This window comes from Durio zibethinus, chromosome 9 (assembly GCF_047325235.1).
Source record: "Durio zibethinus cultivar Kanyao isolate XHJ-2024 chromosome 9, ASM4732523v1, whole genome shotgun sequence".
NCBI classification, from domain to species: domain Eukaryota; kingdom Viridiplantae; phylum Streptophyta; class Magnoliopsida; order Malvales; family Malvaceae; genus Durio; species Durio zibethinus.
Genome location: NC_143170.1, coordinates 1,823,838 through 1,846,911, shown reverse-complemented (window position 1 = coordinate 1,846,911; position 23,074 = coordinate 1,823,838). Strand labels below are relative to the sequence as shown.

Sequence of the window (23,074 nt, the reverse complement as noted above, 5' to 3'; positions counted from 1 at the left end):
AGGAGCCCCAGTGCCCTATTTGACCAAACACTCCTAAAACGACAAACCTTCACTCCAACGTCCCATCTTGGTTTCCCGGATTTGACCCTACCACTTTCCTTTAAGCCATCCCCTCCCTCATAATATTAAATTTACCAATTAACCCTCCAAGCCCCCACCAACCCAGCATCCGGCAAAACCCGCCAAAACAAATATATAAAATGAAAAGCCTCATTAGTGGACCCCACTTTCCTACCTGGCAATCCGTGTGAACCCTGTTTTTCCCCATCTGGCATCCAGTGTGGACCCTCCCTCCTTTGTCCATTGCCACGCGTAACCTCAACCCAGAGCTAACAACAAACTGTTAACAATTAAAATAATAATAATAAAGAGAAATTTCAAACTTATAAAGTCAGCTAATTTAAATAAAAATATAAACAAAAACATTTTCTGTATTTTTCTTTCTCTGCAGCAAGAGAAGAGCAGCAGAAACAGCGGCAGCACCTTTCTCTTTTTTTTTTTTTTTTCTGTTTTTTTTTTTTAAATAAAAAGATTTGTTCAAAGGGTGGGGGGGGGGGAGTGAAATGAATCAAATGTGATGGGAAGTGGAGTTTCCACGCTTTGCCCTTGCTTTAATCCGGTGGCAAACCGGTGGAACCGGCAGCCGGATAATCACCCGGACCGGATCTTTGCTTCATCAGAGCCGTTGGATGAAACCCTAGGCCACTCCTTTTGTTACGTTCGGTCTTCCAATCGTTTCCTCTCTCCGACTCCTTCCGATCGTTTCTTTTCTCCTTCGCACTCTCAACGTTTCTCTCCGTCGCACGACCCAAATACCCGAACTGGACCTGAAACTTTGTTTAAAGCCATATCCGGAGCCTCCGTGAGTGCTAATACGTCGACTGCCAGAACTGTCCTCCAACTTGACAATATATACGACGATGCCACTGAGAATACCCTCGGTTACGGTATTAAAAGCAGTATCGTTAGCGGGAATGGCTTCGAGAGCACATCGTTGTTTAGTGCCTTGCCACTTCAGCCGGTGCCACGTGGCGGAGCTCATGATCAGGTGGAGCGGGGTGGGTTCTTCATGTCGGGTCCGTTAGAGCGCGGGATGGTGTCAGGTCCACTGGAGGCCAACGCGGGTTCCGAAGGGAGTGCACATTTCTCGGCACCGTTGGGTGGCCTTTATGTAAAAAAGAAGAGGAAGAAGGGCATTTCGAGGATATTTACAAATTTCTCCGAGAAGAAACGGCCCTGGGTGGTTCCTGTCTTGAATTTCGTCGGGAGAAAAGAGAATTCCGAGGATACTGAGGCGGCGGCAGCGACGGAGGGGAAGACCGATGGTGATGTGCAGTGGGCGTTAGGGAAGGCCGGGGAGGATCGGGTTCACGTCGTTGTTTCGGAGGAGCAAGGGTGGTTGTTCGTTGGGATTTACGACGGGTTTAATGGGCCGGATGCACCCGAATTCTTGATGGGTAATCTCTATCGAGCTGTTTTCCATGAACTCCATGGTCTTTTTTGGGAACTTGATGAAGAAACTGAAAATAAAACTGAAAATGAAAATGCAGCTGAAAATAAAACTAACCTACCCAACTTAATCATAGGTACAGATAGCTTAAATAAAACTTATAGTGAAACTGAGAATCAGAAGAAGTCTGTTGAGGAGGTTAAGAGTGCAGGGGAGGGCATAATAAGGGAGAATGAATCGAGTGGAGTGGTACAAGAGAGGACGAAGAGGGTAACCTTTGGATTAGAGGGGACTGAGATTACGAGGAGGAGGTTGTGGGAGTTTCTTGCCGAGGATGACCATGAAGAAGGGTTGGATCTTTCGGGGTCTGATAGGTTTGCCTTTTCGGTGGATGATGCCATTAGTGCAAGTAAAGAGGGGTCTGTAGTGAGTAGGAGGTGGTTGTTGTCGAAATTGAAGCAAGGGTTGTCTAAGCATAGAGAGGGGTCCAGAAGTTTGTTACTTCCATGGAGGTTTGGGTTGGAAGGGAAGGAGAAGGCTGAGGAGGTAGATAATAGAGTGAAGGAGAGTGCTCAAAAGACTGGGAGGAGAAGGAGAGAAGGTCTGGTTGATCATGAATTGGTTTTGAGGGCATTGTCGAGAGCTCTGGAAGTGACTGAAGTAGCATATTTGGATATGACAGATAAGGTGCTTGGAACGAATCCAGAGCTTGCATTGATGGGTTCATGTTTGTTGGTGGTATTGATGAGGGATGAGGATGTGTATGTGATGAATGTGGGGGATAGTAGGGCAATAGTTGCGCAGTATGAACCAGAGGAAGTTGGTTCCAGTATGGAGGGAAGAAAGCAAGAGGAAAATGGGTCAAGCATGGAGGGTATAGTGGAGGAGACATTGGCAGTTGGTGCTAAGTCAATTAAGCCAGTGAACGAGGCTCCTGTTCAGCCCATCAGATTGACTGCATTGCAGCTGTCAACTGATCATAGCACAAGCATTGAAGAAGTAAGTTCTGACTATTGAAAAATAGTGTTCTTTTTATGTTTTCTGCCTTCATCTTTGAGTGATTAAAATCTTTATTGTAGCTTTTATTAATATGAATTATGTGGGTTGACAATTTTCTCTGCTTCAGACTGGCATTGAAGCTACATTTTTTGAGTAGTATAAGTTTGGATTTTATGACTCCAGGCTGATTCCTGTCTTGAATCATTAGGAAATTTGACAACTCTTAGATTGCTAAGTTTTATTTTTATTATAGTTTATGCTAAGAGCTTCAATGAGTTATTAAATGACTTAAAAGGAATGTCTTATGTATGTGGTTGTACCTTTGGGCATGGAATGGTTTTCTTGTCAACGTACTTTTATCAGGTTTCCATTGTTTAGCACTTTAGCTAGAAAGTTTAGTTCCATCTATCTCAGTTATGCATTGAGCTACTTTATAATGCTATTGCTTACACATTTTAAGTATTTCAAATTATACTTTTACTTTGTAAGGGCTATCCCCTCTCCTGAACCAAAAAAAAACAAAAAAAGAAAATTCTACTTTTACTCTCATATGATTTTGATCTGCTATGGAAAAGAATTTTGGGAGTTTAATGTTAAGCAGATGACGATCTTGCTCTGGAATGGCCTAGGCATTATCAGTGTGCTTCTAGATGTGTTTGGAGAGGAGTTCTTTTAGATGAATTCCCATGCAGATCATGCACTTTGTAAAAGCCTCTCTTATCTGGTTCTTAAGACTATACCTTACCCATCATCCTTTATTTCCTGGAAATTGCTCTAGCAAGGGGATTGTAGATCTCAGACAAGTCGGTTTAAATCTTGTATAAGTCATTTATATTACTTTTTAAAATTTTCTTTTTATCCATTGGATAGGGGATAGGGGATGGTTCTGGTTTAGGGTTGCATGTTTAAACTGTTTAGCATAGTCAAATCCATTGAAAGTTGGGTATCAAACAGTTTATGAATTTGAAATGTGGTGCTTTTTCTCTGATGAAGGTTATGAGAATGATTGACATTTTTATCCGGTGAAGATTTTGAGAATGATCAACATTAACTGCGGATTTTGGTTGGAAGAACAGACTACAAACTTCTATAATTTAGAGGAGATACCTGATCAAAGTTTTCATTAAGTATGTGGAGTTGGCTAGGAAAAATGATCCTTAAAGAGATGGATCTCTGTCTTCTCAGATCGTAAGGGAAATGATAAGCATTAATCGTGGGAGCACACAGTGGTGCCTCTTTTGTATATAGGGGAAGTTCGTTGATATTGCTGGCAAAACACTTGATTTTGAGGAAAGTTTTATTCAAACATAATGGTATTAATAAGTGGCACTAGCTTTGGTCATATGGACTTGGGTAATTGTGTTGGGTGGAGGTGTCCATACTTGGGCTGTGTCTGGTCTTCAAGAACCAACGCAGGGGCTGTGATATACTGTCCGATAACTTGGTGCATGTTTGTGGTTGTACATATACCTGAAAATTGGTTGGTATTTCAAAATTGTTCTCCGGGTTAAGTTATTGTGCTTGAACTCTGAGTTACTTCAAGGTAATTGAAGTTATAAGGATGTTGAGATAAACTGGTGTTTGATTGACTGGAATGATATTTGCTATTTGGTGAAAGACTAGATTTATCTGCCATGTATTTTCAAAAAAAGAAAAAAAGTTATCTGCAATGTTTTATCATCCATTCTTCTCCCTTTTTAACAAAACAAAATCAATTAGGTAAGCTTGGATTGTCATGCTCAGATCTTGTCCCTCTATTCTTGTCATACTGTGATAAACTTTTTTGTCTATTCAGTACATGATACTAATTGAGACATTAATGGGCTTCTCGGCTCTTGGAAGCTTTAAGAGAAACCTGATCATGTGCTTTATGTTTGGAGTTATTTTGCTGCTCGAATTCTGGTCTTTTTATACTCCTTATTTTGAACAGCTCTAGCTTGACAGCAGTAAATGGTGCATTTGGAATGACAGAAGTAGCAAGATTCCTGGGTGTGATCTCCTTGTTCCTTAGATCATTATTTCATGGATTGCTAGGACAATGCTTTGGCTCTTGTTTATATCTCTTTCACTACTTTTTCTCAAAATTTGGATCCGTTACACACGCTTAACATTAGATTTTTGTTAGTTTGGGTTGAAGAGGCCTTTCGTTTGTATCAAACGCTAATAATTTGGTAATATTGCCTTGGATGTCCTCAGCTAATGATGAATGATAATATACAAATTAGTGAGCAAAAGTACATAAAATTGCAGCTTTCTTGGTGATTGCTGTTTCAGACATAGATGAAAGATTATCAGTTGAAACTGTATATAGTTCTCCTAATTTATATGTTACATTTGCTAAATTTCACTGTTTGATTTGTACAGGAAGTTGTAAGAATCAAGAATGAGCATCCAGATGACAGCCAGTGCATTGTCAATGACAGAGTGAAAGGTCGACTTAAAGTAACCAGAGCATTTGGTGCAGGATTTCTGAAAAAGGTTCTTTCACTTGCCTTTTCACTATTGAAGTTTTAAATCTTATCTATTGTGTTTAATTAAGGCTTTGCATTGCATGGCTTATCAATTATTTATTGTGAAGAGGCTATAAAGGAAATCCTGAAGGTTGAGAAGAGTACAAATTTACTTGGCTTTTCTTTGAAAAAAAATTTATTTTTGGACAAAAAGATATTTCAGCTGCCCAACATTTTAATATAGATGTTTCCAAATGTCACAAGTAGCAAATTATGCATTCTTTTTTGGGATTAGTGAGAGTGAGGGGGCTTAAGAGGAGAGGAGGAAAAGGGCTTGTCTCACATTTCATATTATGTTAAAATCTTTAAGGATGTAACCAGCTCATGCAATAACATGATCTTCACATTTTTGCAGCCCAAGTTGAATGATGCATTATTGGAGATGTTTCGAAATGAATACATTGGTACTGCACCATATATATCGTGCTTACCTTCTCTTTGTCACCATAGACTTTGCCCAAGGGATCAATTTTTAATTCTCTCATCTGATGGATTGTATCAGTATCTGAGCAATCAGGAAGTGGTTTCTCTTGTTGAGAGTTTTATGGAGAAGTTTCCGGATGGAGACCCTGCACAACAGCTGATAGAGGAGGTTCTTTTCCGTGCAGCCAAGAAAGCTGGTAAACATTCTTTCTATAATTTGCTTCATATCCCTAGTCCCCTTGTGTATAACGTGAAGAAGTAATTCCAAGATTGAATGGAAACTTGTGACAAAGTCGGTGGATTGCCACATGAGGATGAATTTTCACTTAGATAGGATCCAAACTATTCTTTAGTTTCTGTTGCTGCCCTACGTAATGTGATTACCTGTGGCTTTTGTTCAAGTAGTAAAGCTTTTCTACTTTTAAAGTTCCTTCTTTGTTTAGGCGGTTCTTTATATTCAATTGTTTAGCACTACATTTGGTGTTTGGGATTACATGGTTAACATAATCTTCGCTAGCATATTATTCTTTTTATCCCCTCTATTCTACTTTTGGGTTGTACTATTTTTTGTCAGAATATCTATATTCCCAAATTCATGATTTTCACTATTATGCTAGGCTGAAAAGCTGGCTTTAGAATCCAGGGTAAACTTTTAAGTTGGCTAAGAAGGAATTGAAGGTTCTAAGCCGTTGATATGAAGCTAAGTACTTAAGAGATTTTGTGACTTCATGAACATCTTTTCTTCTTTTTATAAATGATGTCGACACAAAAGATAGATTCATAACACTTTATTTCTGTTCATCTGACATGTTAGGGGTTGTCTTTCCTTTTTGGGTACTAAATTCTATCTTGGCTTGGATTTCTGCAGGCATGGATTTCCATGAATTACTGGACATCCCACAAGGAGATCGAAGGAAGTACCATGATGATGTTACTGTCATGGTTTTATCGCTGGAGGGAAGAATTTGGAAGTCATCTGGAAAGTACCTATGAAACTCTTCACATGCTAGGCTCGCAACAAGCAATTTCTACATACAAGTGACTCAAAACTCAGAGGTTTAAATTCCTATAGTCCAGTCTTTGCAAGCACTCGGAAAATGTGGGTGCTGGCCCATTTTTTTGTGGGTCTCAAATGGGTTTTTCTAGGTCTTCACCATAAGTATACAGCTGATAGCAAAGACTAATGTGTTAGGCACTCATCAGGAGTTAAATAGATGCCTGAAATTTTGTTCTGGATAAACGAAAGGGATAAAAAATGTGCAGATGGGGATCACCAGGAAGTGCTTTTTAGGGACAGAAGAAAGAAATAATCTTTTTTGTTTCTCCTTTTCTTTATCAGAGGATTTTGCATCGGCGAGAGGCAATGTTCAATTCCAGGTGCCTTCCCTTTTTTAGCATTTTTGTTCCTTTTTAGAGTGAAAATAGTTTTTGTAATTTGGTGGGGGGATACAAATAGATATAGTTACTGAACTTGGAGCATTTCCTTTAATTGAAAGCAGATCAGAACAAACTGATATAACAATCTAAAAGTTAGAAGATTATTTCACAGAAGAGATGGGCTTGTAATTACAGCTGAATAACCATCTGTGGCAACCACAAAACAACCAGCTGTCTCTTCACTCTGCCTGAGAGGTGCTGCATGTTTATTCAAAGGAGAAGCAAAGGAATTGGACAATCCTTGAGAGAATTTACGAGTTCCAGCACCAGTTTGAGCAGAAAATAGTTCTGGCAATGCTTTTTCACGTTTAACAATTTTGGCCGAAGTCCCCATCCACTCTTCAAGAGCTGTCTGGGCTGCGCCAACAGAGAGTGACCGAACATCAAGACTGCACTCGTCACCAGTTTTATTGTGTAAACCTGGGTACAGCCCTCACAGAGTTCCCAGATAAAGCAGATCATGTGCTCTCTCGTGGAGATGATTACTTCTACATGTATCAAGCAAGCAATTGCTTGATTGATATATATGTATAAATATAAAAAGTCTTTTAATCAAATTAAAGTATAAAGAAAAAATAATTCATTAATTTATATATGTACTTCATAATTTGATTTTATTTACTTGCACTTAATTAAAAAAAAAAAAACTAGATAAGATTTTGAATCCTTTTAAAAAAATATGCATTTGGTCGAAATGAATCAAAATCGATTAAACACGAATTTTCGTGTCATGCTTTAAAAACACTACTATCCCATCTGATTTTAAAAAAGATAAAAAGTCAATTCAACATTCTGTCAATAATCCAATTCGTCTTTGATGGATTTTGACATGATCTGATATTATAGAATTTTTTTTTTTAAATCAAATTTCAATGGGATCAAATAAAATTAAAAAAAAAATTAAAATTAAATCAAATTCGAATTTTAGGTAAATCCGATTTAATTTGATTCAATATTATAAAAAAATTATTTTTAATTATATATTTATATAATTATATATTTAAATATTTATATTTTAAAAATAATATTTTATTAATTTCGGGTCGGATCAGGTTGTGTACAATTTACACAATATCAAATCAGGTTCGGATATAAAAAAATTAAAATAAAATTTTTTGAATCAAGTTTGAGACGAACAAAAACTTGTTTCGATTCGACCTATCATCAACTCTAATTTTACATCAAATAAAATAAATGTATTTATTAAATAAAAATGAATTGAAACTATCGTAATTATCTTATCATAATCACTTTTTTTTTTCACCCAACTAATTTAACAAAAACTCTAAATCCCTAAAAATAAAAAACCAAAAAGAACGAAACCCAAAAACGAAAAAATAAATGTCATGGACCATCTCATTGATTTCCAATCGCTACGTAATTCTTTGTATCCAATGTATGGATTGCAATAGATATTTTGGTTACCTTATCTGAAGGTAACCAAATCGCAAATAAGCTCTTTTATGTATTGCTGATTTGCTGCGCCTTTGCTTTAGGAATCGACGGGGGATTGCAACGCAAAATATTGCTACGACGTCACTTCAACTCCTAGAGTTTGAATAGAACTAAGCCCCAAAAAAATGATTGAAGCAAAAATTAAAAAAAAAAAAAAAAACCCATAATTTTTCTCAACAAAATAAGCAATTAGCAGCAACAATTCTTTTATTTGATAGTAGAACAAAAATTTTTTGAATAGAGGGATGGTTATTAGAAAAAAAAAAAGGTAATTAAACCATCAGTAATCAATTATTATGAAGAGCCTTTTCTTGGGGATTGAAGCAATTCTTTAACGTGATCTTTCACTTGCTTTTGGACAAAAGAATAAGGCAGCCTGTCAATAACCTCAGCCCCAAATGAAAAGACAAGTGCCTTTCTAGCAGTCTCCAAGTCGATCCCACTTGCTTGAAAATAAAATAGTTGGCTGTCTTCTAGGTCACTTATTGCAGCTCCATGAGAGCACTTTACATCATCAGCAATAATTTGGAGATTGGGTTTCACATTTACAGTCGTTCGAGGCTCAAGAAGCAGGCTCCTTGTTAGTTGCCCTGCATCTGTCTGTTGTGCATACCTGCAAAAAGATTACAAGAAAATGAGATCAAAGAAACATAAATATCCAAGTTCACAAGTTTCTTTTACATTAAATTTTACATTGCCACTCCAGTTCTTGCCATCATCTAAACATAATACCTGTTGACCCTCACATTCCCATCAAAAACTGCTGGCCCAGATGAATGACCCACAATACATTTGTGAAGTTGTTGAGAATAACCGCGTGGATGGTCCAAAACTATTCTACTTTGTAGATCATGGGTTTGATCAGCAACACACATATGAAATGTTGTTAACTCAGTTACTGTATCAGAGCCCACTTGTTGAACATGGACATTATGCCTGCTTAATTTTCCACCAGTGCTTACCTCCACAAGCTCACAGGAACTAGTTGAATCCTACACATCACCAGTAAGTTTATGAGAATACTGTTACTGTTGCCCATTTAAGTAGCAAATGTGTGTTTAAATTCAATTTACAAAACAGCAAAAGATGCTTTAGGAACTTACATTAGGGTGGCAGAGGCTAGAGGCTAAAGGCTAAAGGCTAAAGCGATTGAATTGCAAACCTCGACTGAGATGGGATAGAGGGCTACAAGAACTTGGCTATGAGTTTATAACTAGGATTGAAGATGTGAGTCCCATGACTTGAATCCTAATCTCAACCCAACTACCCGTCTCTCCAATCCCGAGTCAAGTCCAACCTTTAGAAGAAATAAATTTCCTTTTAAATTCTAAACTAAGGAAAACAAAAATAGTCTTCAGGAAGCCACTAAACTGAATATGGAAATTGTCTGGATGTTTAGTCAATTTTCAAGAGATATCTGTACGAGCCCTTTAGACTTGAGTTTCCACAGTTGTGTTTCGTACTTGCTTACGACCTTTGTGGTTGCTCTCTTGAATAAAGTTTCATTCATTTGCTTAAAAAGCACTTCCTTCTTAAAGATCAATAGACCACTATACAAGCATATATAAAGCTCATTCACTGAACTAAGTAACAAGTTACACACTAACTTCACATGAAAACAGTAAACCAATTTAAGAAGCAATAACACGAAAGCCGGACTGAAGTCCACTTGATATGAGCAGGATTCAAAGATTGTTTTTGAACATAAGAATGCCTAACTTTTCCTCCTTATCCGACCACCACCTCCAAGACTGCGTTAGTCCAATAACACTGACTCCCTTCTTTACCAACAAACTCCTCAACTATCCCCACTTCCCCTCCTTTCTCAACCAACACAAACACTCTCGGATTCGAAAGCGGCATCGTTTTAGACCCCTCATCACCTCCCTCAACTGCAATGTACTTCAAATAAATAGGATTCTCAATTCTACACCCTTCAGGGACATAAACAATCGTCAAATCAGGTGCCCCCAGTCCGTTAACAAACCAAAACAAATCGCCCCATTCAAAATCACCTAAAAATTCAGACACCCTTTTAGGAGTTCTCTCTGAAGAGAGCTTTAACAAGCTACCTACATAAACCCCATTTGCCAAATTTGATGAATCATATGAAGAATCCACAAGAAACCCATCAAATTAATCAAAACTTTTAAACTGGGTATCTCTCGAAACATCCAAAACAATCAGGGATTTTGGTGGATGAGAAATTGGCTTTATATCTGAATTCTTGATAAAAGACGTTTCTGTTAAGCGAAAAGACTCGTCTTTTCGAGAGGGCCATTGGGTTGAAAGAAGGGTTTCCGAGGAACAGCCTCTTAGTTTTTGAAGCGGCGAAGAAGAAGAAGAAGGGAGCGAGTCTTCTAATGAATCAGCTAATTGGAGAACAAATTGGTCGGTAAAAGAAGCTTGTGGGAAAGTTGTAATTGTTTCGATTGACAATTTGGTTTTGGTTCTTTTGAGTCTGCGCTTTGGTTGTTAAGGCGTGAGTTTCGGAGTAGACTGAAGAAGAATTTGGTTAGTGAACGTTAAGGCAGCCATTGATGAGCGGCCAAAACCTGTGTCTCAGGTATAATCGAATCGAATCGAGTCAATACAGTGAAAAGTTCGAGCTCGGCTCACAATTTGCGACTCATTATTTGATTTGAATTCGATCGAATTTTATTTTCAAGTTCGAATTCGATTCGTGATCGAATTCGAGCTACTCGAGTTCGTTCGATTAAGTTCGATTAATATGTAAAAATAAGTTCAATTCGTACATCGACAAGAATTCGATTATTTATGCTCGAGTTCGAATTAAAATTTAAAATATTTTATTAATTAAAATAACAAAAGTATATTTAAATATAAAAGTTCGATTAAGCTCGCGAGCTACTCGAATCGGATATAAGATTATTCGAATTCGGCTCGATCGATAAATCGAGTTACTCGAGCTTGAGCTCGAGCTCGACTCGATAATAATCGAACAAAATTCGAGTTTTCTTCGAATCGAATCTGAGTAGCTTGCGAGTACTAATGTATCATTTACACACTAATCTTGTGGACCAAGAAAATTGTATATTTGTAGTTAAACCGACACAAAACAAGAAAATTATAGCTTCACCCCTTTTCCTATTATAATTGCACCATTTCCACCATTAGTTTGATCGAAATTGCAATTTAACAAGAGTTTCTCAGCATTGAAGTTCTTCACCAAAAGTCTTTCCAAATAAGAGTTTTAAATTTTTGATCAAAAGAAGAAATCAAGTTATGGCAAAGCAAAACCAGGTAAGAAAATTGAGTTTTAGTAGGATGTAAATTATTATGCCTGCCATGGTGTTTCCAGGTCCTTGAATTAAATTTAAAGTGCAGATAAGGTTCTTTATGTTTTTTCTTAGATTCTTCAGCCAAAATAATTAGTTAGGTTCAATTTTATAGATTTTTTGTTTTTTTATATTTATTTACAAAAAAAAAGCAAAAAATTTATCAAATAAAACTTTATAACTTAGGTAGTGTATGATATCATTTTCAAAATTATTGTGGAGATCTAATTATCATTATGATAAATCACCAAAATTATAATTTGATTATTGATGATCTTAAGTTATCATGTTTGATACAATATTATAAATTATTGATGCTTTTAAATCATTATGTTTCGTATTATATGAAAAAATAAATCATATAATACAAACTATCCCATATATCTTTGATATATATATATATTCAATACTTATTAAATCAACAATTTATAAAATAATTCAATGTTATTTTATAGAAAATTACAAAATATAAATTAATTTTGATAAAAATAATTTTGAAAATAATTATTAAATAAATTTATTTCTTTTCTTATCAATATAAATATATAACATAAAATTTTTCTACACTAGGTGATTAAAAAAATTGATTTTTAAAAAAATTTAGTAGTCAGTTTCTTGGGTAATATTAATTATATTTTTTGTGAAGATAAATTAATTAAAAAATAATATTAAAAATTATTTTGTCTTACGGATAAAACTTTTTCATTATGAAAGCAAAATATTTTTCAAGATAATGATTTTATCACCTCAATGATTGAAAATCAATGTCGTAAAAATTTTAAATTATTATTATCAAAATAATGTAATTATTGAATGTGGATTATTGTAATTTTTAAAAAGATCATCTCATATCAAACACTCTCTTAAAAGTTATTGACTCTATGATAAATATATTTACTTCTAAATACTTAATAAAAATATATTGTGCATGAAACGAGATCAATGAGAATAACAAGGTGTATGATTCTGTGAAAACCTTGAATCCATAAATTTGGGCAGCAGAAAACACGGGGCAGAAGCTTTCCTAAATTTCTTCAAACATGATTAGATTTTATCAATAAACAAAAAGGTAAAACTATTCATACTAGAAACCAAAATCCTTCCACCATATTTAAAATATCATTTTGTCTGCTTAAGATCATTCATATTCTACTCTCTCTATATATATATTTTTGGTAAAAAATCTTTGTCTACAATATCCTTTGTCTATTAAGTGGATGGTTAGATTCTATCGTAATTTCAATGTAATATAGTTGAATTTATCATATTATTAATTAAATCTAAATATTAATTTTAATAAAATTTATTAAACTTAAATTTTTATATGAAAATTTTTTTAATTACAATTATAATAATTTTTTTCAATCACAATTACAATAATAGTTATTATTATTTTTAATCTCACTAAAATCAATTTCACTGTTTATTTAAATAAATCTTAAAAAAGAAATCTTAAATTGTAAACAAAGCAAATCTTCTTGTCACATTCAAATTCCAACTTGTTTATAAGTTAATGTTGAATGTGAATGATTTGCTTGTCAGTTATTACTGGTTTTATGTTGAAAACATGTTTGGTACATGAATCCTTGGTGGTTGGGTGTTGTCTTTCACAGTTCATAGTCATATAGATATCTCTAACGTTATAACAATGATGATTAAAGGAGACATTACGAGATACTGTGTTGTAATCTGAAAGACGGTTCAAAAGTTGAGTCCTTCGTCTTATTTGCCTGCCCTCCGGCCCTTCCTCTTTATTTTCCAAATCACCAAATTATTACGGACCCCATTGATGGATCCGGCCGAACTGATTCCACATCACTTTTCCTTAGCTCACTCAATGAGTCCCCATAATTTGGGTGGGTGCAGTGTTAACATTCAATCTTTTCCATGACCTTTTCCCTTTTCTTTTCCATGGCTCAGATTTCCCACAACCATTGCCCCACTTCCATTGGACAGCGACTTGTCATAGGATGCAAGTTGATGAGTGATTGTTCATTAATCTTATCAATGCTTTTAGGGAGATTTAACTAGACAAAACAACGCTGGTGATTTGAAAGTTCTTAAGTTAGGTGCGCATTCAAAACTCGATCCCAAACCAAATCTGCACATGTTCTTTTATGTTCGATGATATTGTGTTGTCAATTCGTATTCAAGATTTTTAAATTTAATATTGGGTAATAAAAAGAATTTGCCAAATCTATTACCTCGAGTGATGCAAAGAAATTAAAAATATCAATTTTATTCATATTTAAGGAAAATTTTAATTTTTTATTCTAAGGAAAATCAAAATAATATTGCATTATGAAAATGGAGGTGAGAATAAATTTGATTTTAAATTTTTTATTCGGTACAAAAATGAAAACATATAATATAATATATATTTTTTATTTTTACTTATATTTATATCTTACATATATATTTATATCTATTTAGTAAATAACTTTTAATTAAATAGTATAAAATATTATTTTAGATTAATTAGAGCTAATATTTTTTTCAAAAAAATATATTTATATATATTTATAAAAAATTACATAAATATATAAAATTAAAAATTAAAAATAAATTTAATTTTTATTTTTTAAAAAAGATTACAAATATAAAAATTATTTATACTCATTAATATCTTTGAAATGAAAATAAATTTAAAATACTCATTAATTATGAATACGTAAATAGATATAATATAAAAGTCTAAAATGAGATGAAAAATGATCTACCGTTTCATACCTAATCATTGACGTATCTTACAAAAAATAGTAAAGCTCCACATGTTTTCAGGCCATTAATGTAGCTATTCTTGTCATATATATATATATATATATATATATATATATGAATGTATACGGGAACTATATATAACTATAAGATTGTTCTATGAAATGAACACAAGATATATTGGGTTCTTGTTTTCATTTTGCATAGTCATCCAAACTCGTTTACTTTAAGGTACAATACTAGAGGATTGGCCACATTTTTTATCACTTTCACTCTTTGCTTTAAATTCTCTTGCTCAGAGACGAAGGGAATGGCAGCTTACATTAATAAATGAACCTTTGATTTTATTTTTTTTTTGAAGGGGCTAGCAAATTCGCCAAGGGACAAAGAGGCCGAAAGCAGAAGACAAAGAACGACAAGGATAAGGGGTGAGTCTTCTCACTTTCCAAATTCCCATAAAAAAAAAAAAAAAAACCATTTCTGATCTCCCTTATTATTTATTTTCTTCCAATTTCATTCACTTGTCATTCAATTACAACACGACCGTGACCATCTTTTTGTGTTTCTTTTCTTTGGTTAATTCATTTCACACTTGACCCTGTTCCATTGTTGTGAACCACCTCAGCAATTTGCCTTATAGTTGAGTTAGGCCCACAAGTTTTCGGCTCATGGTTTGCAATGAATACTAAGGTTTAGTGCATTGGTAAACAAACCCTTTTACATGCATAGGTAAAGCTAACATTATGTTTGATAGGAATGAGCAAAAAAAAAAAAAAAAAAGTGAGAAGAGACAGCTTAAAAAATATGATTCACTTTTCCAAGAATAATAATGCGATGCTGCAATTGTAGATCAATTCAGGGATTATATTCTTGAAATTTTAAAGCATTTACCAATCATTAGACTACATATATACAAACGCTTGATTTAATTTTTTTAGATAAAAATGTTAATGACATTGCAAGATTAGGATCATTGAATCTTTGTATTAACATATGATGATCAGTTGACCAAGTGAATATTCTTAACTTACAACTTTATTCTTTGGGGCGGTTTGTTTTGGTCATGATTATTGCATATAACAAAGTATATAACCCTTTTATTTTCCTACGCAGTGGCATACGTAGCTAGGAATATGTGCAAGTGAAAGTGATGACGATATTATAATATTATAATAATGTTATATTAACAAAATTAAATATAAAAACTATTGCATAGTATAATTTTTAAATAAATACATTATTTATAATTTATTCATAATAAAAATTTATTTCAACTAAAAAGGGTTTATTTGTTGTCGCGGATCATTTATTTATCGATTTTTTTTGTTGTAAATTATTTGGTTACAAAGATAAAAAAAATAAAAATACCTTAAAAGCAAAAAATAAAAAAGTAAAATGGAGTGTCACCTGTACATATTTGTCAATTTTTTCTCAATAAAATTATTTAATTAAAAAAATAAAAAAATAAAATAGTTTATGAATTTTTATCTCAATAAAATTATTTAAATAAAAAATAAAAGAACAAAAAATAGAAAGAAAAAGACGAAAAAGCAAAAAGAATAGACATGGCATATCTTTGGCATCAGATCTCATAAAAAATTTTAAAATCTAAAAAGAATATTTACAAAAAATAAAGAAAAAAAAGGAAAAATTAGTATAAGATATGTCCAACTTTTTTAAAAAATTAAATGAAAAAACCTATTCAATATAAAAATAGAAAAATTAATAAAAAAAGTTTTAAAAATTAAAAAGAAAAAAGAAAAAAGGAATGCCATGCTACACTTGAGTTAAGATTCGTACAAAAACAAAATTTATTCAACGATGAAGTTAAAAAAAAAAATTGTTAAAAAAATAAATAAACATGGTAAAGTGGGTCTTATAAAAAAATAAAAAATTTATAAATATATTTATAAACTTTTAAAAAATTGAAAAAAAAAAAGCTTGAGGTTTTGCCATGTGGCATAATGTGGTGAGTGGAGGGTGAGCCCTACATGAATAAAATTAATTGTAAGGATGATTTCATTACTAATGCAAATGCTACATACTTTTTACAAATTTTTTTATCACGATAATTAAAATGTTAGAAAATAAAATGATACAATATTTTTTTTCTTTTATAATAAAATTAGATTTGAACTATTAAATAATTAATTACATATGAAATAATTATTACATCAAGTAAATCAAACCTGCCATTTGTTAATTGGATCAAACTCATAAAGGAAAAAACTATAATTGATAAGTGTGACGACGACAAAATGAAGAAAAAAATTCAATAAAAAATAAATTAAAAAGTTAAATTAAAATAAGACTATAAATGTATTAGAAATTTTAAATTAAAATAATATAAAAGTAAAAATAAAATTTTTAATTTAATAAATTTTAATCATATCAATGTAGAGAAACACTAAAAATAAATTTTTTAATTTAATAAATTTTAGTCATATCAATGTAGAGAAACACTATTTTTTTTTATATCAATCGTTTATTATTAATATTTAAAATTGAGTGAAATCATTTGAGTTTGACCCATTATTATAAAGTAACTGAGCCTACCAAACTCTAAAGTGAAAGACTAACATAATTCCTTGTCTTTTCCTTCTAAATACATATTTGTTTTTTGGAAGGAAAAAAAAAATTCAAGTGAGCGACAGGCATATTGTTTAATTGTCACAAGAATCTAATATTTTTATGACAGAAAAAATTATCCATTCTTCGAAATCTTTTTTTTATTTATGAAAATATTAAATTTTATGAATCAAACATCTTTAAAAATAAAATAAAAATTTCAAGAAAACATTTTTAAAGTTTAATTAATGGGTAAAAAGACCTTTCTTAGGCTGAAAAAGTGCCATCTAGATAGAAATACAAATATACTTGAATTGAAAGAAGAGTCTATTAGCTTCAATTGCTTACTAATATACTTTTTCTAAGAAGCATAGGATTTTTAATCAAAGCCAATAAGTGGAATTTAATTTGGTCCAATGGTGAAAACAGTAATTATAACATATTAATCCCTTAAAAATCTCATTCTGCTAGTAAATATGAGAATTCCCAATGTTTCTTTCCAATTTGAAATTTTTAAAGAATACAACACGTTTAATTAGTCCCTTTTTAGGTGCTTTTGGATTGATGGGAAAGAGAGTTCATCTAATTTGTCAATGAAAAAAATCAATTGAAAGGATATTGAAATTAAAACATTCGGATGCGTTTTAATATTCAAATCTATAATTATATATAAAAGAGGGATAAAGTAATAAAAATTTCAACTAGAGTAAAATAAGTGTTATCTCTTCAAACCCTTTCTCATGTAACTCTTATATTCAAAAATATAATTGCATAACTCATGATAAATGTGATGCATGCACATTTTTTTTTTTTTTACATGTAAGCAAGATTTGATTAAGACAAATGATATACAGATTGTGCTTCACGATAACTTGAACTTTTAGCTTATGAAAGTACTGAACCTAACCTAACATCCCTGTTTTCCCCTTAAATTTCTCTTAAAATGAACATATATAAATCAATAAACAGTTAAAAAGTATAAATTCAGCTTTGTCTATTTTCACCCTTTCCCTCAATGTGAAAAGCAAGAAGTCCCACTAACTAATTCCTATATTAACAATCACCTAATCCACAATCTATAAGTTCATCGAATTATCAATTAAATTTAAATATAAATTTTAATAAAATTTATTTATTATAATTTTTTTAATTATAATTATTATTTTTAATATTATCAAAATCAATCTTATCCACTGTTCAAATAGCTCCTAAACCGTACAATAACTTAAGAGTTAAAGCGAGGCTTTAGAATCACTTCTTTCCCGGGTACACTCTTTCCATCGTCAGCCGGTTGCTTAATTGGCCCTACAAAATTACAGTAGGGTGATTCAAAAGGACAATTGAGCTTGCAGTAGGGTGATTTTGGACACACGAAAAAGTTGAAAAACTCATGAAGCACATTTTGACAGTCTTTATCTTTTTCAGAAGTGGGCCAGGTAGATGACATAATCAACTCCACAAAAGAAAGGAAAAGTGGTTTGTCTGACTCAAAATGACATGGAATGTGCTTAGAGGACAAAACCAAGAAAACCCAAATTCCCCCAATCAATGCCTCTTGCCATGATAATTTCTCCAATTATTTTTTCAATTCCTATGGCGGCATTCTTTCACTCGGATTAGCATCATTGATGCAAAAATTATCAGATTATACTCATTGCGAGTTATTATTTGTTTTGAAAAAAAAAAAAAAGAATTTAAGAAAATTTTCAGCCGATAAACCATTAAATTTTTACATTTTGAATTCTATAAAAATCATAAATGATTTATGTTTCAAATCTATACGGAGATGAAGTACCGTACTCATATCCAATAAATAATTTAAATTTATTTATTTTTATTTTAATGAATATTCAATAAATATGAGTAATATACGTATCCTAATTTTTTTTAAAAAATAAAAAATATATTTTTAGCTTTTTTATTTTTATTTTACATATTTATGTAATTTTTATAAATATATATTAATATATATATATTTTTTAAAAAATATATTAATTTAAATTAATTAAAAAAATAATTTATATTATTTAATAAAAATTTATTTATTAAATACATATAAATATATATAGCACAGATACAAAATGCATATTATTTTACTTATCTCCATCTTTAGATAAAAATTTAAAATAAAACATATTTCTGTCTCTATTTCCATTCATCTTAATTTTTATTTGAGTGAAAAATCAAAATTTTTATTAAATATGAATAAAATTAATATCTCATTTATGAAATTAAATCATTTTAAAAAAGCTTGATTATAGTTTGGATTCTTCGTAGAAGATTTTTATTAACTAAGATTCTTCGTGAAAGATTAATATGCAGTTTGATGCCTAATCAAACGTCAAACTCCACTAACTTAAATGGTAAATTTAAATTAAAAAGATATGATCATTTGAAATCTTGTAAAACAATTTTTACAAAAAAAAAAAAAATTTTGATATATTACCAATATAAAATTTTGCTATACAGGTGTGATGTCACCTTTTTAATTATATTTATATAATTAAAATTTTACAAAAATAATATATCAAATATTAACTCAAAAAATTATAATTATTACTTTTAATAAGTACATTTTGACAGATTAATTAACATTAAATAAGCAGTTAAACATTACCACGGGGCACAGTGTCGATCATCTCTCATTGTACTCACAAAAGAGGATAGTACAAAGGAAAAGAAAAAGGAAAAAATATAGGCAAAATAATTATGCAAAGGTCATAAATTAAGTTGGCAGGAATAACTAGTTACTAGTTAGATGTGAACTTAGTTCAAGTAGGTGGGACCAAGCCTGTGGAATTTAGGGGTAAGCTTCAGACAAGCTATCTATGCACTTTCGGTGTGTTTTTTTTTTCTATTTTTTATTTTATTTTTTTGACTGGTGCCTTCTAAGCACTATATATTGTACATCCCACATGCCTCCATTTTTACTCTTCTCAAATTCTCTTCTTCCAGCTTGTTTCTCTAGTCAACTGTATCATAATTCATAGAAAAAACATAACTTTTGCCTTTAGGGTACAATTCCAGGCGCTATTCGAAATCAAAATTTCCAATTTTACTAGAGGTTTTGAATGGTTAGGTTCCAATTTTGGGAGTTCTAATTAGATTTTAGGAAGTTAGTTCAAATTGCAGAGTTGAATCCATTTTGGTTTCTGGGTGTGGTTTGTAATCAAAGTTCTTGTTCAATCTAACTTTTTTTGGGATAAAATTTTGTGAGGGGGTGGAAAGGGAGTACTAGTTTCACTGGAAGAACAACTTTACATTTCAAAGACAATGATTCTGTCATTCAACGGGTGCATTCTGTGGAAACTGTACTCGGTTCTTGACAAAAAATCTATTGTTGATAAAAGCTTTTACTTTTGGATTTTCCAGATTTTTAACAGATACAGCCTTGGCAGTTAGCGGCAAAGTTCATAACTTTCTGGACTCTGCTTTTGTTCTGTTTTGCTCTATTTCTGTTTTCTGTTTCCCCTTTTCTGCCAATCTATTCTTTCATTTCCTTATATTTCTAAACTATCGTACTAGAGGAAAGTTAAGCAAACTGGGGACTGAGATAATGGGAGGAGCATCACTGCCACCAGGCTTTCGGTTCCATCCCACTGACGAGGAATTGGTAGGATATTACCTGAAGAGAAAAACTGAAGGACTCGAAATTGAGCTTGAAGTGGTTCCTGTGATCGATTTGTACAAGTTTGATCCTTGGGAGTTGCCAGGTACTCTTCTGAACATCGTTTTTTCAAAACCTTCAGAATTGATGAGATGTCACAGTAAAAAGTTTATATGTTCAAGATGACAGGAGAGGCACATCTAAAGGGATGTGGGTTCTAAATTCTAATAAGCACCAGATGAAAGAAATAGTATGATTACAAGTGATAGAATGGAAGTTTCAGGTTCAGGGGAATGTGAACATGGGTTTCTTTTAATGTTGGAAAAGCACTTTTTTGTTTGGTTTGTGTAGTTTGGTGTTCTTTCTTTTACAGTTCTTTATATCAGAACAGCTCTTTATTCCCGTAGGACCCGCAACTTTTTCTTTTTTCAACTTAAATCCCGTTCAATCAGATTTCTTTTTGTTTTCTGATGGAAAAAAATGAAGAAAAGCACTAACTAAAATAGTTGCATTAGTCTTGTCGATTTCACTGCTTTAATTGAGAATTTAAAAAGGAAAAAAAATCCCAATTGCTTTTGCAGAGAAGTCGTTCCTTCCGAAACGAGATCTGGAATGGTTCTTTTTCTGCCCCAGGGATCGAAAGTACCCAAATGGCTCAAGAACAAACCGAGCCACCAAAGCTGGCTATTGGAAAGCTACAGGAAAAGACAGGAAAGTGTTGTGTCAATCTGCTGTGACTGGCTACCGTAAGACCCTAGTTTTCTACCGGGGACGTGCCCCTTTAGGGGATCGAACGGATTGGGTTATGCATGAGTATCGGCTGTCTGATGGGCCTGCTCAAGGATCAACTAATCAGGTGAAAACATAAGCATATATGATTGTTTTGTCTTCATATTTTGATTTACTGAAACAATTATATAACCAGTTTGTTTTGATTCTCTCCAGGGTGCTTTTGCCTTGTGTCGTGTTGTGAAAAGGAACGAACAGAAGAAGAATGATGCCCATAGAGAACCCAAAGCCACGAGGGTCGGAGGCAGTTCAACCAGTGTGGAACTGAACACCTCATCAAGGATCTGCAACGCACCCTTGAGCACTTCTGATGACATTTCGTGTCAAACAAGTTACCCTAACATCGAGAGTCGTTATGCAAGCCCTATCACTTCTCCTTATCCTTATGAAGTCACACAAGTGCCACCATTTGAGCCTGTTTCTGTGGATACCGATCCTTCAAGCGTCTGGGTCTCACCTGACCTAATTCTTGATTCTTCAAAGGTATATAACTTGTTCTGGACAAAGAAAAATGGAACTGGAAGATTTAGTTGTTAGGGTTTCTTTGGGTCTCTAACAATTCCCCATTGGCTTATGGCAGGATTATCCACAAATATGTCAAACAGCAGCCCACTACTTTCCAATGAACGAGTTTCCTAGCTCAGTGGCCTCCTGGCAGCAATATGAACATAATGATTTCTCCCCTAGCTCATCGTACTCAAATTTTGGGGAAACCGAACATGTTGATGATCTCAGTCGCATTGGCTGCATGTCACTTTACTCAGGGCATGCAAATTACATAGACTTCTATGGCAATGAAGGCTATGACCAGACTGGTTCATTCAACTATCTGAATCCTTTCTGAAAAAGGAAGGAAAGATCATGTTAGCTCTTCTTTTCTCGATGGAGGGCTTGAAACTTTGGACCAAGGTCCAATTTTCTTGCAAGCCAGTGGAGATGGGAATTTGGGGGAATGTGGTGGTCTCTGGTTGCAGGAAGACAAGTTGGTGATTGTGATGTAGGGGGTCCTCACCGGTAATGAATGACAGTACCTAGTTTGTCTTATTCGGAAGGGGTCTCTAAGACGACGCCTTTTAATGTTGGTTCTTGGAGTAATAAACAATAAGCATAACCCCTTCACTGCTTAGGTTCCATTAAGGTTGCTGTGTCTTTGTTATATCGTGTACTGGGGCTGCAATGGGAGCAGCTTAGTACCTGTTTTAATTAGTTTCTGGTTTATGTTGTTAGATACAAAAATGACCACCTGGTGGTAATCACTTTTATAGATTGCACCTGGAGCTGGTTTAATGGCAACTGTAATGTTTTACCTGCATGGCCTTATGAAATAAAGTAAGCTTCCAAGTGCATTAATTTCATATTTTCAGATAAAATTTATGGGAACGTTCAAACTCATGAATCTTCTATACATGGTAAATGAACACTTAAACAGAAATATCAGGTGACGGTAAATAATTTGGCAATGGCTGAATGTTTGAACTGGCCGGGGAGATTTTACATAATCATCAAGCAGAGTTGTCTACTTCACTATTGCTGTCAAATTGCTTGAAGCTTTTGAAAATGCAATATTCGCCTGAGATTTAAAGTTCAGGATGAACTTTAGTCAATTGTCATACGCCATTTCTATCTAGATGTAAACTTTAGACAAACACTTTCAACTTTTGGTCGGCATTCTATCAATTCAGTGGGGTACTTGATATGGACTGAGTTTGCCAACAGTTCAATTGCATTATTCACATTTTGGAGGCTTTGGGCGGCATTGATATCTCTGTATCCTCCAAGCTTCTCCAAAAATATCATCCCAATAAGAAGGTGACTTGCA

The 23,074-nt window shown here is 33.0% G+C and overlaps 2 protein-coding genes and 1 pseudogene across 8 annotated transcripts; 2 read left to right on the top strand and 1 right to left on the bottom strand.

Annotated features, from left to right (window-relative positions):
- The first annotated feature begins 419 nt into the window (after window positions 1-419).
- Window positions 420-7,410, top strand: LOC111304840 (protein phosphatase 2C 29-like). Of its 4 annotated transcripts, none has more exons than XR_016344932.1 (5): window positions 420-2,449; window positions 4,814-4,927; window positions 5,315-5,579; window positions 6,251-6,759; window positions 6,882-7,410. XR_016344932.1 is itself a non-coding variant. In XM_022901822.2 (4 exons), exons 1-4 carry the CDS (start codon window positions 578-580, stop codon window positions 6,373-6,375), a joined length of 2,376 nt encoding a protein of 791 aa, XP_022757557.2. In that variant the 5' UTR covers window positions 420-577; the 3' UTR covers window positions 6,376-7,410. The 4 variants fall into 4 exon arrangements, 1 of the variants encoding a protein (XP_022757557.2); XR_002691903.2 differs by lacking the exon at window positions 6,882-7,410 and having other exon boundaries at window positions 519-2,449; window positions 5,315-5,363; window positions 5,462-5,579; window positions 6,251-6,389; XM_022901822.2 differs by having other exon boundaries at window positions 6,251-7,410.
- A 1,057-nt stretch (window positions 7,411-8,467) lies between these two features.
- On the bottom strand, window positions 8,468-10,812 carry LOC111315062 (protein ABCI7, chloroplastic-like; annotated as a pseudogene). Its single transcript, XR_016345371.1, has 3 exons — window positions 9,927-10,812; window positions 9,007-9,268; window positions 8,468-8,887 (listed from the first exon to the last, which is right to left on the bottom strand). The product of XR_016345371.1 is annotated as a protein ABCI7, chloroplastic-like (transcript).
- Window positions 10,813-14,468: 3,656 nt separating this feature from the next.
- LOC111315052 (NAC domain-containing protein 71-like) lies at window positions 14,469-22,610 on the top strand. 3 transcript variants are annotated; one of them, XM_089765336.1, is made up of 6 exons: window positions 14,469-14,522; window positions 14,653-14,719; window positions 20,385-20,572; window positions 21,048-21,322; window positions 21,412-21,738; window positions 21,836-22,610. In XM_089765336.1, the coding sequence occupies exons 3-6, from the start codon at window positions 20,416-20,418 to the stop codon at window positions 22,097-22,099; spliced, it is 1,023 nt and encodes a 340-aa protein (XP_089621462.1). In that variant the 5' UTR covers window positions 14,469-14,522; window positions 14,653-14,719; window positions 20,385-20,415; the 3' UTR covers window positions 22,100-22,610. The 3 variants fall into 3 exon arrangements, with proteins under 3 accessions (XP_089621462.1, XP_089621463.1, XP_022772407.1); XM_089765337.1 differs by lacking the exons at window positions 14,469-14,522; window positions 14,653-14,719 and having other exon boundaries at window positions 19,643-20,572; window positions 21,836-22,070; window positions 22,144-22,610; XM_022916672.2 differs by lacking the exons at window positions 14,469-14,522; window positions 14,653-14,719 and having other exon boundaries at window positions 19,653-20,572.
- Window positions 22,611-23,074: the final 464 nt, after the last annotated feature.